This window comes from Chlorocebus sabaeus, chromosome X (assembly GCF_047675955.1).
Source record: "Chlorocebus sabaeus isolate Y175 chromosome X, mChlSab1.0.hap1, whole genome shotgun sequence".
Classification (NCBI taxonomy): Eukaryota; Metazoa; Chordata; class Mammalia; order Primates; family Cercopithecidae; genus Chlorocebus; species Chlorocebus sabaeus.
In genome coordinates this window covers 69411093-69426868 of record NC_132933.1, presented here as the reverse complement: position 1 = coordinate 69426868, position 15776 = coordinate 69411093, and the positions used below count along the sequence as shown (strand labels likewise).

The 15776-nt window shown below is 41.3% G+C and overlaps 1 protein-coding gene across 1 annotated transcript; it reads left to right on the top strand.

Annotated features, from left to right (window-relative positions):
• The first annotated feature begins 5617 nt into the window (after nt 1-5617).
• Nucleotides 5618-7305, top strand: POU3F4 (POU class 3 homeobox 4). The gene has a single exon (XM_007992167.3). It carries the CDS (start codon nt 5658-5660, stop codon nt 6741-6743), a length of 1086 nt encoding a protein of 361 aa, XP_007990358.1. The 5' UTR covers nt 5618-5657; the 3' UTR covers nt 6744-7305.
• The last annotated feature ends 8471 nt before the right edge of the window (nt 7306-15776 follow it).

Genomic DNA, 15776 nt, shown 5'->3' with positions numbered 1-15776 from the left:
TTGCACATTAAAACCTTAATCCATCCATGAAGAAGGAAGTGATTTACAATTTGGGGAGGCTCTATTAGCTACTATAGTGACTTAAGAAAAGCGTCTAATGTTCAGCCAGAAGACTTATTGATGACTCGAATACCGATGCGCGCAAGGTTTAAAGTAAGAGATTTCTACCCGCCCTCTGATCATTCATGCAGCTATAACTATTTTTTTCTCTTTTTTAAATACATCTACCAAGTCTTACTTTAAAAAAATAATTAAAATAAAAATCAAAACTATCATTGCATTTTAAATTTGGAAGCATTCTGCCGCTTTTTTTTTTTTTTTTTTTTTTTAGATAGAAGTGTAATTTCTCGTGTGTTATGTATTTTGTAAAACCATCCGCTGGGTTCCTCGACTCTAGGCTTGGTCTGCAGTGCAAAACTGCACAATGATTCCTAACCACCCCAAATCCTGGTGCCAGGAAAACGATAGCTATGCTGAGTACGACACAATAGCTCTGTCTCTGCAAAGCTCTTTTCTCTGGGATACTGTAAAATTAGGGTTCACCCACCGACACTGCAACAGCAAAAATGTGATCCCCAAAGAGAAACTGAGACTGAATGGACACAATCTGGCCAACGCAGTTATAGGAGCAAGCATCCTTTCCCTTGGTAGTGAGGGTCTCTATTGTCCCAGCCTGTCCTCTAACCATCCCGTCAGAGGCTCCAGCCACACAATGCCTCAGCACTTCTCCCCAGCATTCAATTTTGATAGCAAACGACTAGTGGTTCTCACAGATTGGGGTATTTGTATTAGATTTTACATGAGGAGTATTTTAAGTTTCCCTGTTTCTGCTGCAGCATTCACTGTGTGTACTCACCCCCTCCCCTCTTCCTCTTTCCTTTTTCTCTGAAGATTCTTTTTCTTACGTTCAGGAAAGCCAATAGAGACCTGAAAAAAAAATGAACTAATTGAGCTTGAGCTCAATTAGTTCATGCCTATGAACTATTTTGCCATGTCCTACCATCAGTATTGGCAATGTCTCCTAATGTCATCTAAATTCTTTTTTAAAAAAAATTCCGCAGAATATTAGGAGCCCTTACCATGCCCCCCACCCCCCAGCCCATGCAGCTTTTGAAAAAGAAAAAAGGAGAAGAAAGAAGGCTACTATAAGAGGAGCTGCAGTGGGCTAGTGCTCTGAAGGACAGCTGTGTCTCACACCGAGAAGAGCCTTATGAGCTCAATATGCAGAAACCAGGAAAACAGCTTTTTTTCTCTGCTGCTTTGAGAAGTCTGTTCAATTGTTTCCTTCCCTTATGAGCTCCTGGTGTTAAAAAGAAAATGTACATTTGTCCCTACCAAACCCAATCTAACTTGCTCTGTTTCCAAAGTGAACTTGGGTTGAAGGTGAAGTTTTCATCTTGAGATAATGCCTGCGTTCCATGTCCTGCCATTTGGAGCTTCATGCTATACTGCACACAATCAAATCTGGCCTTTTGAACTTATTTCCTGAACCCTTCCTCCCCCCTCCCCCGCCGCTACTCACCGTCCTTACCCCCTGCCAGTTTCAGCCCCAAACCACGTTCTTCTCCCCATCCTCAATTTGTACACATAATGAGAATGCTTCATAATCTACACTCACATATGAAATCTGCAAGAGACACAATCCCTATGGCTGGGGTACTTTCCAAAGGAGCCAGGACGCAGGCTACCCAGCTGCGGCCATGCTCAGATGTTTCCACAGGAGCACAACCTGAACCACATTAATCTGCTTAATTTCTTTTGTGAGTCTTTCCTTGCTTAGAAAGAAAGGGGCGTGGGTATCTGTGAAGACATTCAGGAGCTGGTATCCCTAAATCTTGTGAGGAAGGAAATCCACTGCAAACTCTGAAGTTACAAATAAATGAACATATATAAATAAAGCCAGTCTGACTTTCTTTTAGAAATGATCTGAATTGCGCTCTTAGAAACAAAGCAAGGGGAAAGGATAAGGTGGGGTGTGTAATTGGAGTGTGAGGGTAACTTAACAAGAAATAAAAATTGTGCCAGGTTCTTGCCTGGCACAGGAATTGAAACCTGTGCTGCTTTGCTGAAGATAGGTGGGGATTCGCTACAATTACAGTTTGTCTACTTCAAAGCCCGGCTCCTCTCTAGGGCGACTTTTAACTGCCCCTACCCGGTAGGTTCCACAGCTATTGTTATATTATTCAAACCAAAGCTCTAGAGGGGGTGGGGAGAAGCAGATCTGAGGACCGGGTTTGGACTTCAAGATCAGGATGTGGAGCACATCAAGTGTGTATGTAGCCCAGCTGCATGAGAGAGCAAGCTTGCCAGTGGTAACTTAGAGTTTAAGGCAAAATGCAGTCTATGAAAAATAAGTTACCAGCTCTTTGCAACAGTAGCTGCGTATCAACTTATTTTTCTCCCATGTCCAGACGGGTCGTCTATTGAATGTGGCTCTTTTATTTTGCATGGGGCAGGGGATTTGTGACCATGGTCCCCCCTTTTATTCCTCTCTCTATGGAAACCCAGATCATGGGGAGAAATATGTGAAGCTGAATAAAGAGAAGCTGCAGAAAGGAGCGCTTGAGAGCGGCATCTGTTACACTTGGGAAGTAAAACTGACAGGAGAGGGCGAAGGAAACCTCTCCAGCAGATTAGTTAGAACAGCAAGAAGATTTGACTATATGCAGATATTTTATTCAAAAAACAAAACACCTTACATGCTAGAGAAGATTATATCACAGTTGCTAGAGGATGTAATTGGACCTGAATTCAATAGGCAGTATCTATATTCGTGGAAACATTTTTTTTAAATAAAAGAAAGAAGGAAAGAGAAAGACAGAAGGAAGAAGGAAGAGGAAGAAAGAAAAGAAAGAAAGAAAGAAAGAAAGAAAGAAAGAAAGAAAGAAAGAAAGAAAGAAAGAAAGAAAGAAAGAAAGAAAGAGAAAAGAAAAATAAAGGCGATGACAGTTTGTGCTCCTGACGAAAGCTATTATTTCCATTAAAAAGCGAGTTTTTACATTAAAAAACTGCAAAATAAGGGTGTAAAAAACCTGTCCCTGGGATCAGATCTCCCTCCTTACCTCTCCCCCCTCCAAGCCTCTGGCAAATGGTCTGAACCACTTGATGCGGCTGGCAAAATAGGGTACCAGGAGCAGAGGCCATGGGCAAGAGGAAGGTTGATTGTAAGAACTCAGGCAAGTCAAGATTGAAAAAAGATCTCCTTCTTCATGCAAAAGCCTTATCATTTGATAATTACCTTAACTCCCTGAATGGCCTAAGATTAGCAACTCTCACCCAAAGGCAGCTGCAAGGTGGGGGTGGGGAACCTACAACAACAAAAACAGCGTGGCAATGATCATGATCGTTTTGCACGTAAGGTTTCTTCAACGCGTTTCCCTCTCACCTCTAAATTGAGCCGATGCAGACTCACAAATGGATCTTCGAAAGGCCAGCTTAACAGAGCACCTAAAAACTTTACTTTTGTTTGATTTTGACAAGTTCTTGTTTCTTCCAGAAGTGGAATTTCAGGCACAAATGAGATTGCATTCTTGCAAAGGAAGATGGAAACAGTTAGCAGTAAAGAAATGAGTTCCTCAGCAGAAAAGGTGGGGAGTTGGGGGCAGAGTGAGAGAGAGAGAGAGAGAGAGAGAGAAGAAAGGAAAACCCAATTTCTAAAAGCAGATAAGCCTCTACAATAGAACATGGGCAAATGAAGCTACAGTTTCAATGAGAGAGAAGGAGGAGGGGGTAAGATGGCAAATGATCTTCTCTGCCAATAATTACTAAGTGTTTATCTTTAAAAAAAAAAAAAAAAAAGAGTGGAAAAAAGAAATAGATCTGAATCAGATGCTAGGTTTTCATGCCTAATAGACACGTTTACACTTACCAATATCAGCTCCTATTGCTCTGTGCTCTCATAAGAAATTACTCATTTCACAGGAAATAGATGCTCTTTAGCTATATAAAGGAATGGCGGAATAAGCTCACCTTGTTTTTATTTTTTTTCTCATTTTCTTGCACATTCTTCAGATCTGTCTTCTTAGAGAAACTAATGCCTTAATGACTTTCTGGTAGCAGCAAGCCTTCTTTTATTTCTGCTAAATATATGAAAATGTATGCAAATTTAAATCAAGCTTAACCTAGGCGTTCTTGCAATATATTTAATGGAATTTCAAACCAATAAGGGAACTCTGATGCTGTCTTCTGTAAGTGCAAATATAATTAGGCAGCTAGGTTACCTCCAAAATTATTCAATGAAAGGTCATTTTTTTTTTAACTTCAAAGACCATGTTGGGTATCTGGTGTTGCCTTTTCTCAGCTAGAACAAATCTTAAATCTTTGCCTTTCTCCCAACTCTGCTTCCAAGCAATGCCTTTGCGCAAGACTGTGGAGCACACGGGCTTGTCCTTTCCTAACTTATAAAAGCTTAGGAGGAGCACAAGTGTTTCATCTCTTTTCTTCTATCCAAAATGAAAAAGCAGTCCTGTCTTTTCAAGCTGAAAGCAAATTCAAGCTTGATGGGGATTGGGGAAGTGGGGGCGGTACTTGATGCCAAACATCCCGCCATTTCTCTCTCTGAATTTCCTGGGCACATTAAATGCGGGGCCGGTGAGGAGGGTGGGGGAGCGGTGAATGTTAAAAACAGTTTTCCTAGGCGACAGCATCGGACACAGGGTCACGAACGTTTTCCTGTATACCTATTGGTAGTGGATCTGCATAGTGTTTGGGGTAAGTGTGAAGGCTGCCCGCTTCAGCAAGCAGAACCTTTGACAGAAGTTGTGGGATCTGTGATGGGAGCTGATATGAAGCAGTAAGAAAGTAAGGTTTCCAATTGACCAGCTAGATTGGGAAGTAAACTTCGAAATAACTGAATATTGTCAGTATCACATTAGATTTTACTTTCCCAGAATAATTCAGTTCTTCGTGACCTAAAAAATTTTTCAGAAAAATTGAAAGAACAGGACATCTTTTAGAAGCTTTCAGATCTTGATATCGAGGTCCTTAATACAATGAAATAAACTGAAATGTTCTTACTGGAATCACTGATTTCAACTTTATTGGTTTTGGGTTCAATCAAAGACGTTACTTTGCTCAAAGTTTGTAGCGACGTTTTGTTTTGCAGTCCTAGGCACACAACTAGCTGGCCCAGACCGCCGAGTGAGTCTGAAAAATCCCTGTTCACTGCGATCAAAATGACATTTAAACTTGTTTTACTTTTTGTTTATTTAATCTAAATAATCAAAAAGGAGTTCTACAACCTTAATTTTCCACCTCACTCCCTAACTGCCCCCCCCCGCCCCCGCACCCTCCCCCCCCCCCAGTACATCCCTCACATCTTTTCCCCATCAACATAAACCCCGGGGTGGGGGAGTGGTAATCAAATGTACGGCCGCCACTCTGCGCTAGGCAGCCAATGGGGCTGAAAGATTGATTCACTTCCTGCTTGGGTCTCATTGAAACTCCGGAGCTTCACCAGCCTAATTTGGAAAGCTAGCCCGACCTCCCGCACCGCTATTGGTCGGGCTTACTCCTGGCCAGGCCGAGACGCGCTGCGATTGGCCGTAGTGGGTGCCGGTAACCCGTGCTAGCGTCTTTGGCTCCCCCGCACCGTAGATGTCAAAGGCTGAAGCTGCTCCCTTTGCCACATTATAACTAGTAGGGGATCCTCACCGACCATGGCCACAGCTGCCTCGAATCCCTACAGCATTCTCAGTTCCACCTCCCTAGTCCATGCGGACTCTGCGGGCATGCAGCAGGGGAGTCCTTTCCGCAACCCTCAGAAACTTCTCCAAAGTGATTACTTGCAGGGAGTTCCCAGCAATGGGCATCCCCTGGGGCATCACTGGGTGACCAGTCTGAGCGACGGGGGCCCATGGTCCTCTACCCTGGCCGCCAGCCCCCTGGACCAGCAGGACGTGAAGCCCGGGCGCGAAGACCTGCAACTGGGTGCGATCATCCATCACCGCTCGCCACACGTAGCCCACCACTCACCGCACACTAACCACCCCAACGCCTGGGGGGCGAGCCCGGCACCGAACCCGTCTATCACGTCGAGCGGCCAACCCCTCAACGTGTACTCGCAGCCTGGCTTCACCGTGAGTGGCATGCTGGAACACGGGGGACTCACCCCACCTCCAGCTGCCGCCTCTGCACAGAGCCTGCACCCGGTGCTCCGAGAGCCCCCGGATCACGGCGAACTGGGCTCGCACCATTGCCAGGATCACTCCGACGAAGAGACGCCAACCTCTGATGAGTTGGAACAGTTCGCCAAACAATTCAAACAAAGAAGAATCAAGTTGGGCTTCACGCAGGCCGACGTGGGGTTGGCGCTGGGCACACTGTATGGTAACGTGTTCTCGCAGACCACCATCTGCAGGTTCGAGGCCTTGCAGTTGAGCTTCAAAAATATGTGCAAGCTGAAGCCCCTGCTGAACAAGTGGCTGGAGGAGGCTGATTCGTCCACAGGGAGCCCGACCAGCATTGACAAGATCGCTGCACAGGGCCGCAAGCGCAAGAAGAGGACCTCCATCGAGGTGAGTGTCAAGGGCGTACTGGAGACGCATTTCCTCAAGTGTCCCAAGCCTGCCGCGCAGGAGATCTCCTCGCTGGCAGACAGCCTCCAGTTGGAGAAAGAAGTGGTGCGTGTCTGGTTCTGTAATCGAAGACAAAAAGAGAAAAGAATGACTCCGCCAGGGGATCAGCAGCCACATGAGGTTTATTCGCACACCGTGAAAATAGACACGTCTTGCCATGATCTCTGACTGGAGGAAGCAAGGAGGCGGCCGGCCGCACTGGGAGCAGCGCGGATTTTCTCTTTCTCACTCTCTTCCTTTCATTCTAGCATTCTTTATTATTTCTCTCTCTCTCGTTCACTCGTTCTCTCGTACTCTCTCTTTCCCCTCCTTTCCTTTTTCTTTCCTTTCCCCTTTCTTTTTCTTACCCTTCTTCTTCCCTTTCCTTTCTTCTTCTTTCATTTCATTTTCTTTCCTTTCCCCATTCTCTTCCCTTTCATCCCTTTCCTTTCCTTTCCTTTCCTTTCCTTTCCTTTCCTTTCCTTTCCTTTCCTTTCCTTTCCTTTCCTTTCCTTTCCTTTCCTTTCCTTTCCTTTCCTTTCCTTTCCTTTCCTTTCCTTTCTTTTCCTCTCCTCTCCTCTCCTCCCCTCTCCTCTCCTCTCCTTTCCTTTTCGTAAGAGGTTCTAACTTCTGTTGACAAAGGAAACACATACTCTCGCATTCAGGCTTCTCAATGCTGATACACATTTATATTAAGCAGTCCAAGCTGGGATCTCATATTCCGGCTCCCCGGGCAACAGTTCCCTTTAGCCTTTTCTGCTGATCAATACATATTGTTTACTCAGAGTAAGGTTTGTTTGGTCGCTCCTCTCTAGGAAGAACAAGGAGTGGGATAACGTGGGGGCGGGGTGGGGCGGGGGAGGGATTGGGAAGACAGATGTGTGCCTCTGAATAACCTTTCAGCGCCTTGGTTATAGCAGCTGTATTTCAGGTGAAATTTGTTTTACAATAGACTAGTTTTGCATTTTTAAAAACTTCTATAGCGTTTCTAAATGTCTGAGGTGTTTTACTACAATCTGTACACAATATTTGTGAGATAATTTGTATCTAATCGACCACTCCATGTTATTATTGCTATTATTATTACTACTTCGTTGAGCTGATGGCTTTTTAATTGCTTAGAAAAGGGAGGAGATGAATGGGAATAGGCGGGGAGAGAGATGCCTATCTACTCACCCCCCTTTCCAAATCTGTATGAGGAGGAGAATACAACGAAGAAAGTTGTTGATGATGATATTGGTTATATATTTTTTTCCGGGGTGGGGTGCCTGGGAAGGGCAGAATAGAGAAGCCTATTAGGTTTGCAAACTAGTGCGAAGTAGCAGCGGCGATTTCGCAGCTTTCTGCCCTCCCTCCTGGAAGTGTGGAGTCCCCCCGCAGGCTACCACAGCACAGATCCAGGTATCTGAGAAGGATTCCACGGCAACGCTGGGCCAAAGAGGTGGCCTGACAGTCTGGGAGGGCTCCGCACCCACCGGAGTCCTGGATTCCTGCGCGCAGAAATCCAGGCCCCCAGCTTCGCTAGGGCGACCTCCCGCGCGACCTCACTTCGGCCCTACTAGAGGAAAGACTTTGCCTTCACACGCGATTACTTTCACTGGAGATCACGACCCAGAGACGCTGGCGACTGGGCCAGCGCCTCCCATTTCGGTTCACCTCCAGTTCACCACCCCTTCTGAGTGAGAAACCCTCGGGGAGGGGTGGTGAGGGAGTGGGGGATAGGCATTCTCTGCTCAGTGCAGAACGACAATGAAATGATTGGCAAAGGTCACAGGGATTCTGGTCCATCCGCGTACCACCTCTCCCCCCATGTATATACCGCTGTCTGTGAGTGGGCTCGTGGGGAGCTGTCTCGGCGTTTCTGAGAAGCACAGCTGGTGGAAGCCCACAGCGACGATCCAGCGAGCTAGCGAGCGCCCGGGAGGCTGGGTTCCTGCTTTTTAAAATATATATATATATATTTTTAAATCTCTGAGTGTATGTGTCTCTGTGCGTGTGTGTGTGTGCGCGTGCAAACGTGTGTGTGTAGATAGCTGTGTGTATCGTGTTACTATGTACAAAAACAAAAAGTACAAAAAAAAAATCTTGCTAGGCTGTGTAGAGATCCCAAAAATATGCAGTTGCTGTGGCTTTATTGCTAGCTAGTATCCACACGCCAGGTCCACAGGCGAACCTCATTCCCAAGGAGCACACACGTGTGAGGCCGGCCAAGCACCCAACACCCAGCCGCCGCCGGCCAGACCTGGCTGGGGGCGCTGCACGCCACTGCTGGCCGCCTAGTCCGGCCTTTAGGCGCAGCTGCTGTAGACAAAGCTTCAAACTACCTAAGGACCAGAAAGCCCGGTCCGTTGTCGAGGATGTGTTAGTATGAGTTGTCAGGCCTCTGGTCCACCACACTGTGTCTCCCTCAGCTGCAGGTCTAAGAGCATGTGTTAATTCAAATCCCGGACCCTTTTACTTTTTTTGTCAAGTCTCTGCATTCTGGTGGTAATTAGGTTTTTAGTTTTGAGATTTTTTTCCCCCCACATTGAGTTCATGTTTTACAACTGTTGGGAGTTTTTTGTTTGTTTCGATTTTTTTTCTTTGCAGTTAATTGCTATGGTTCGAACCTGAGTTAACCCAAATACTTCTGCCGACTTTATAACTGTACAGTTTTGTATATTAAACGTTTTTGAAGTTATTAATTTAAAGAAGATCATTTAGTTTATTCATTTAGTAACTGATGTATAATAAACGCTATTTTCATTAAGAGTTGCTTTTTCAACTATTTTATTCAAATTGCCTATTGCAGTTGCCAACAATTATTTATTTTCAATAAATTCTTCATTGTGTTTAAAAGGAAATTCTTTCACAGATAAGTTGGATGTCAAAAAGAAAACAATTTGCTGTAATGTTTGATGTGAAGTTTTAGTCAAGGGGTTTATATTGACGCAATATTTTATTGTTGTAAAAGATTAAAAAGGTTTAAATAAAACATTTTTCCAAAAAAAAAAAAAAAATGTTTTCTTCTCCTGTCCTTATTGTGTGCTGTGTGAGGTGGAGCATTTAAACAGAGGCACATTCCCGGTGAACAGCGCTTCTGTTTTGCTTCAGCTTATAAATCATTAGTCATTGTTTTGATTCTTGATTCCCTTCCTCTGACTTTCGGCCTTTCAGCTCAGCTCTGAAATACACTGGCACACACTGGCATGGCCTATTCTGGAGCCCACGCTCACGCAAAGCACAGCACAAATTGTGGGAACCCGCATAGGGAAGGCTCGAGGTGGGTTTTATTTTAGGAAGTGCAACCTTACTAATGTTCTCCAAAAAGGGAATCTCTCTCTCTCTCTCTCTCTCTCTCTCTCTCTCTCTCTCTCTCTCTCTCTCTCTCTCGCACGCTGGCTCGCTCGCTCTCGCTCTCTCTCTCTACCAGTGGACAGACCTTTCTTCAAACCTGCCCCTCCTGAAACTGTACTCAGATCTTCTATAAGGCTTTCATTTCGCCTCACTGCATCAATCCTTCTTCTTCCTCCCTATTCTGCTAGGTTCCCTTTTGCTACCTGATCCCTCACTCCCCTGAGGAGGGATGGGATGATGATTAGGAGAAGCACTTTCCCTCTTAAGGTTCTTCCTGGGCCCAGAAACCCAGGTAAACTGTTTTTCCCAGTAATGCTGAACTCTGTCCATTCTTATCTGAGTATGGGGGAAAGGAAAACATAGTACAAGGAGACATTTTGGGGGTGGAAGTTTGATTGCACTCTTCTTCCCACTCCCATACACAATTTCATTTGTCTTATTTTATTTCACAAGACCCTCCATCAACTAAGTGACTGTTAACTGTAGTGATAGTTGAGGAGTAAATTACCAAATCTGAACCAGTTCTGTTTTAAGGTTTTGTATGTACAGGCATGCCTTATTCAACTATTTTTTGGTAGATGCATATGAAGCAATGAGCAGGACATTTAATGATAATTTCCCAGCAGTAAACCCCCCTCAATTCATAGTCTGAAGTAGATGTTTTTGTTAGACAACCCAAAATGATTTAATCATTTGAATAGGTAATGATTACAGCATATGATGTCTTGTATTTTTCAAATTGCCTAATAATTTACAGCTCCATGGTGCACCACATACAAGATTGTTGTGTATGAAATATGCCGCATGCTGTGTATATAGTCATGGGTATGTCACTCTTTATAAATAATATTTATTCTATACAGGTATATATACAAGCACAAAACCCATAGTTTTAAGCCTCTTGGTTCTCTTTCAAAAGTTCATACCAACTAACGTCCTTCTCTTTCTGTATCCTATAAAAATTAGAATTGATTAAAAAGTTATAGGTTTTCTCACAAAACTATACAAATATCAACTTTCAGTGCATCCTGAACTCTTTAATGGAGGCCTATGTAGATATTTCAGGAGGTACAAAAATATATATACACATTTATCATGATCATCAGTGCTTTTACTAATATACATTACTCATATATTTTATATGTATTATCAGATTTATTTTCTTTACTGCTCCTTTTCTTTCTCCTGAAATATAATCAAGTCTTAATTGGTTTTTCTGATCAACATTTTTGCAACATGAACATATTTTCATTAAAAATCAGGAGGTGTTGGTGTTTCTGCCTGGGGCTTCCTTTATTTTGAGTTGCTGCTAATCCTGCTTCAAACCAAGGCCTTTGTAAAAAAAAAGAAAAAAAGAAAAAAAAGTGGTTTTATCTTCAGTTTTTCTCAGGCCTTCACAACAGTAGCTCTCTTTCTCATGAAATAAGAATTGGTAAGTTCCAAAGAACAACAACAGTAAATCATATCTAATGGGGTAAAAGCAAGAAAGTTCCATCTCCTTCACCAGATCCGAACAATAGAAAATGCAGAGGTTGTGGAGGGAGGTAGGATGTGAAAAGAGTGAATATACAGGTGTTACAGATGTGTAAACAAAGTCAAATATGCAAATCAACTATAAATATGCATATAAACATACCTTGGTTGTTTAAATGGCTGTGGCTGTCTGCATGCGTAACAAAAGGGAAATAGATTACTAAAATCAAGCATTTATATTTCCAACAATAAAATAAGAAAATGAATATTATCCCTGGAAATTGGTTTCTTACCTTTAAAAGAAAAGGGTAAGGGAAAATATTGCTTAAATTAGTGTATGAGCTGTGCTTCTCTTTAATAAAATCAAAGACTATTCCCTTGGAAGTATTTAGCATTCACATATTTCTCTTGCTCCCAAATCAGGTTGCTGTTGTTGTATTAATTGCCTGTAGGCTAAAAGTAGAAACATACATTTCTGGTTTTATTTTAAAAAAATTTTTTGGCAAGGGCAGGGAATTGGGGAGGAGAAGAAAGAGGAGAATGGAGAAGCAGAAAATGGTTACAGGTTAAACAGTTCAGTTTTCCAAAGAGAATAACGTATTTTCCCACCTGTCAGATCTTTTTAAAGACACATATGCAACCTCAGAATTGTGGAAATTTTTTCTGTGACTAAGTACTTAAAACTCCAAACATGTGACCCTTTCAAAAAAAAAGTCTTGAAAGGAATAAAAAGTAACAATGCAGCACAGTGCCATTAAAATTGAGTGTCACTCACACTCATCCATTCTGTAAAATAAAAAAGTAGACATTCTTTATACATGCCCCTGATAGTAATTTTAAAATAGTAATCCCCCAGCTTATTCAATTACTGATATTGGTTTTTAAAGCATTAAGAAGGGTGAATATAAAATATATTTGAAACCAATTAAGACTTTTTTCTAATAAGATGAAATATAAAAGCACCTTTTCTTAAGAGCACTGCTGGTGCAGCATTTCCCAAATTAGGGGATTAGGTTAAAAGAATATAGTCTTGAAAACAAAATTTAGTTAACTTCTGCAATCTCTAAGAAGGGAGAGAGACAAGAATTTAGACTCTGTTCCCATAAATCAAATCCACAAAATTAAAAACTTGTGCATTCCAGTAAAAAATGCATTTCCTCACTATGCTTTCTTTCATCAACATGAGAATAGAACTACACCTATTCACACTTCACACATTATTTAATTAACTAGATAGAAGACTGGATTCTCTTTACAACACTATTTGTTATCAGGAGGATTTGGTATAAGGTTCATCTTATATGGCTTCCAAGGAGGGTGTTTATTCAACTACCAAAAGGGCCTTATTATGAAGTGCACTCATCCTTGAAGGGAGGGAATCTAGGGACAGCTTGCTTTCGGTTGAAATTCTACAGTATTTAATACAAGTATATTGTGTAGATGCAGCCATAAATGCATTCCTTCTCCTTCCCCTCAAACCCTACTTCCTCACCCTTGCACTTGCACACAGACACAATGTTTTAACAGAAAGCAGACTGTCCCTCAAAGACCAAAAAGGAAGAGATCAACTCATTGACCAATTTATTAAGTTTGCCTTTTCATCTGTCTTCCTAGTCAAGCTGTGTCCACACAATTCTGGTGCAGTCAATTGAAAAGAGAAAAAAAAAATCACTCTGTCAAACTCTGTTTTATCTATGTAATGCCTCAAACCTAGTTTGAGTGATCCTTTCCCCAACTCTGATATATACAGAATTGACTGCTTGTGTTGGTATTTTGTAAGCAATTTCTATTATATTAGCATTGCTTCTTGGGAGAAAGAGGACCATCTAAACATTTTTAATATTGATTACTTCTCATCTTCCTTAGTTATTTTTCACATACTGTAGAATCTCATTGTAATGTAGCTGATTAACTCTCAAATTTGGCCAGACTGGAGACCAGCCCTTACCCTGACCCCTTTTTACAGACATGGAAAAGCCTGCTACAAACGTAAAGTGTAAAGCTTGTAAAGTGGATGTTAGCAATCCCCCACCAGCAGACCAATACTAAAAAGAGGTTTTTACACATAATTTATATTTGGTAAGATATTTCCCTCTACCATAATTCTTGCAATTTGAGCACAGAAAACCACACACATACCCATACCACTTGCAAAGATCACTACTAGACATCATATTTTTAAAGCACAAAAAATAGGGGGCTATGGACCAGGAGCAGTAGCTCATTGGTCTTCAAATGGCATGTAATTCCAAGTTGCAGAAATGGATACCTGAGTGGACTTCTTGCACAGAGGAATAGTATTTTTCTTCATGATTTACTATTCACACTCTACTTGTCATGGTACTGGTAGTATTCATGTTTAATTAACATAATTTTTTTTCTATACAATGTATTGCCATAGGAGCATGTGTATACATGCATATAGAAAAGATCTGAATCAAAGACAGAAGTCTCTCTCAAACCTCTAGTGATGTAGAAATTAAACAGAAGAAAATCATATTTTTGTAGTATATTGGCATAATCAGGGACTACGTCTGTTCAGAACAGTGTATAGTAGCCACTTTTAAGCAATAGGGTTTGACTTGCTCCTCAGTGGACAGCAGTTCTCTACAAATGAATTTCTTTCACCATAAGAGAGTATTTGAGTGTGTTTAACCTGAAAGTCTGAATTCTGAGCCTTTCATTGGAGTAAGAGTGTTTAAAATTCTAGATAAACATACTTGTATTAATCACCTTCATTTTCCATGTTATTTCCTGTGTGACAATACTTTAACTCCTCCAGATTTTATAGTAAAAGTGAAAATAAAGTAATTTTTCAGGTAGTTATTTCATGTGCCCTGAGTCTTCCCACCATCACCGTCCATGGAAAAGTGGGCAATGTTGGCTCTATAGATGTCCCCAGCAGCCTCCTCAGAGCAGGTAAAGGAAGTTGGTGTAGAAAGGATTGCAAGACAAAGGGTCTGCTGCCTACACTGAGAGCTCCAGCTTCTCACCTACAGTGAAAAATCAACTGATAAGATCAAGTCCTATAGTCTCTTCTACTCCTTGATGATCTGCTTCTGCATGTCCTAGTTTGATGTTTTCGATTGAATTTGAAAACTAACTGGCTTTCTTTTCAGTGGATTAAAGTTATGTGTAAACAAGTAATTTCAAAATTGCTAACTTGACATATTTTTATTTTCTAGAGCTTTCTCTGCACAATTATTTGCACTTTGTATTACTGTGTTCCTTTATGCATGATTTTGAGAACTCACAATAGAAAAATTTAAGTTAAAGGCAATAATAATCTTTTAAATGTAAGTACTATCTTTCCTCCCTAAAGATTCCTAAGCAATTTGGAAATGATGTGCACACTATACTCTGCAACAACCAATATGCAAAGCACAACAGAATGACCACTTCAGGCCACACAAAATGATCACACTAAGTCCAGGCAAAAAGCTCATTAATATCAATAGGCATCTTGTGCACAATTAAAGGGCAGTATATGCCATGGGTCTCATTCATTGCTGTGTGAGAGAATGAAAGCGCTTGTACTCACATCTCAAACAAATCAAGTCCAACATTTAAAACTCGTATCATATAAGAGATAATAGGCAAATAAAGTGAACACAAAAACATTAGAAAATTATTGATTAAATTTGTCTTTGAATATTCTGGAGAAAAACAAGTATTTTGGTAACTGAAAGACCAAAAATACTCAAAGGTAATTGTGCCTTTAAGATATGTGATACTGTAAATTAAAGTTGTAAACATTTGTGAAAAACGTAATGAAAAAATAGCCAATTTGAAAATCGCAGACTCTCATTTGCGTGTGTGTGTGTGTGTGTTTGTGTGTGTGTGTATGCTACCACCTATCTATATTTTGGTCTGTGTTTTGTAAAAATGATCAAGCTGTTCATATTGTGGGGGAAGGTGATATGTCTTAAGTAAATTAAATTAAAACAGGACTCTCATGTCAGAGACCCTTAAGAGTTTAATAGAGATCAACTTATCTTTTGGCTTATTTTTAACCCCTAGGACAATGAGATATGTGATACAAATGGTGACTCCTCTATAGCAAAAGAAGTTCAAATTATATTACCATTACCCCCTGATAGTATGCAACTATTTTAAAAAATGTTTTGAAAAACCTATCAAGAATCAACCTAGCTGTTATGATATTGAATATTTGCCGGAATATATGTGTGGCTCTAAAACTCTTTGCATGTCCTAACCCTGTTTCATGCCTCTCTCTGGCTGTCAGAATTTTGCAGCACCCACTCAAAGTTCAGTGTCAAATTAAAAAGTGACAAGAATGGAGCAGCATAAATAATAGCTTAAAGCTTTTCTCTACTTTCCCACATACAAACATATGAATTTCAAAAACCAGCACGTTCTGCTGAATAAATATGTTCAGATTGCATATATAAG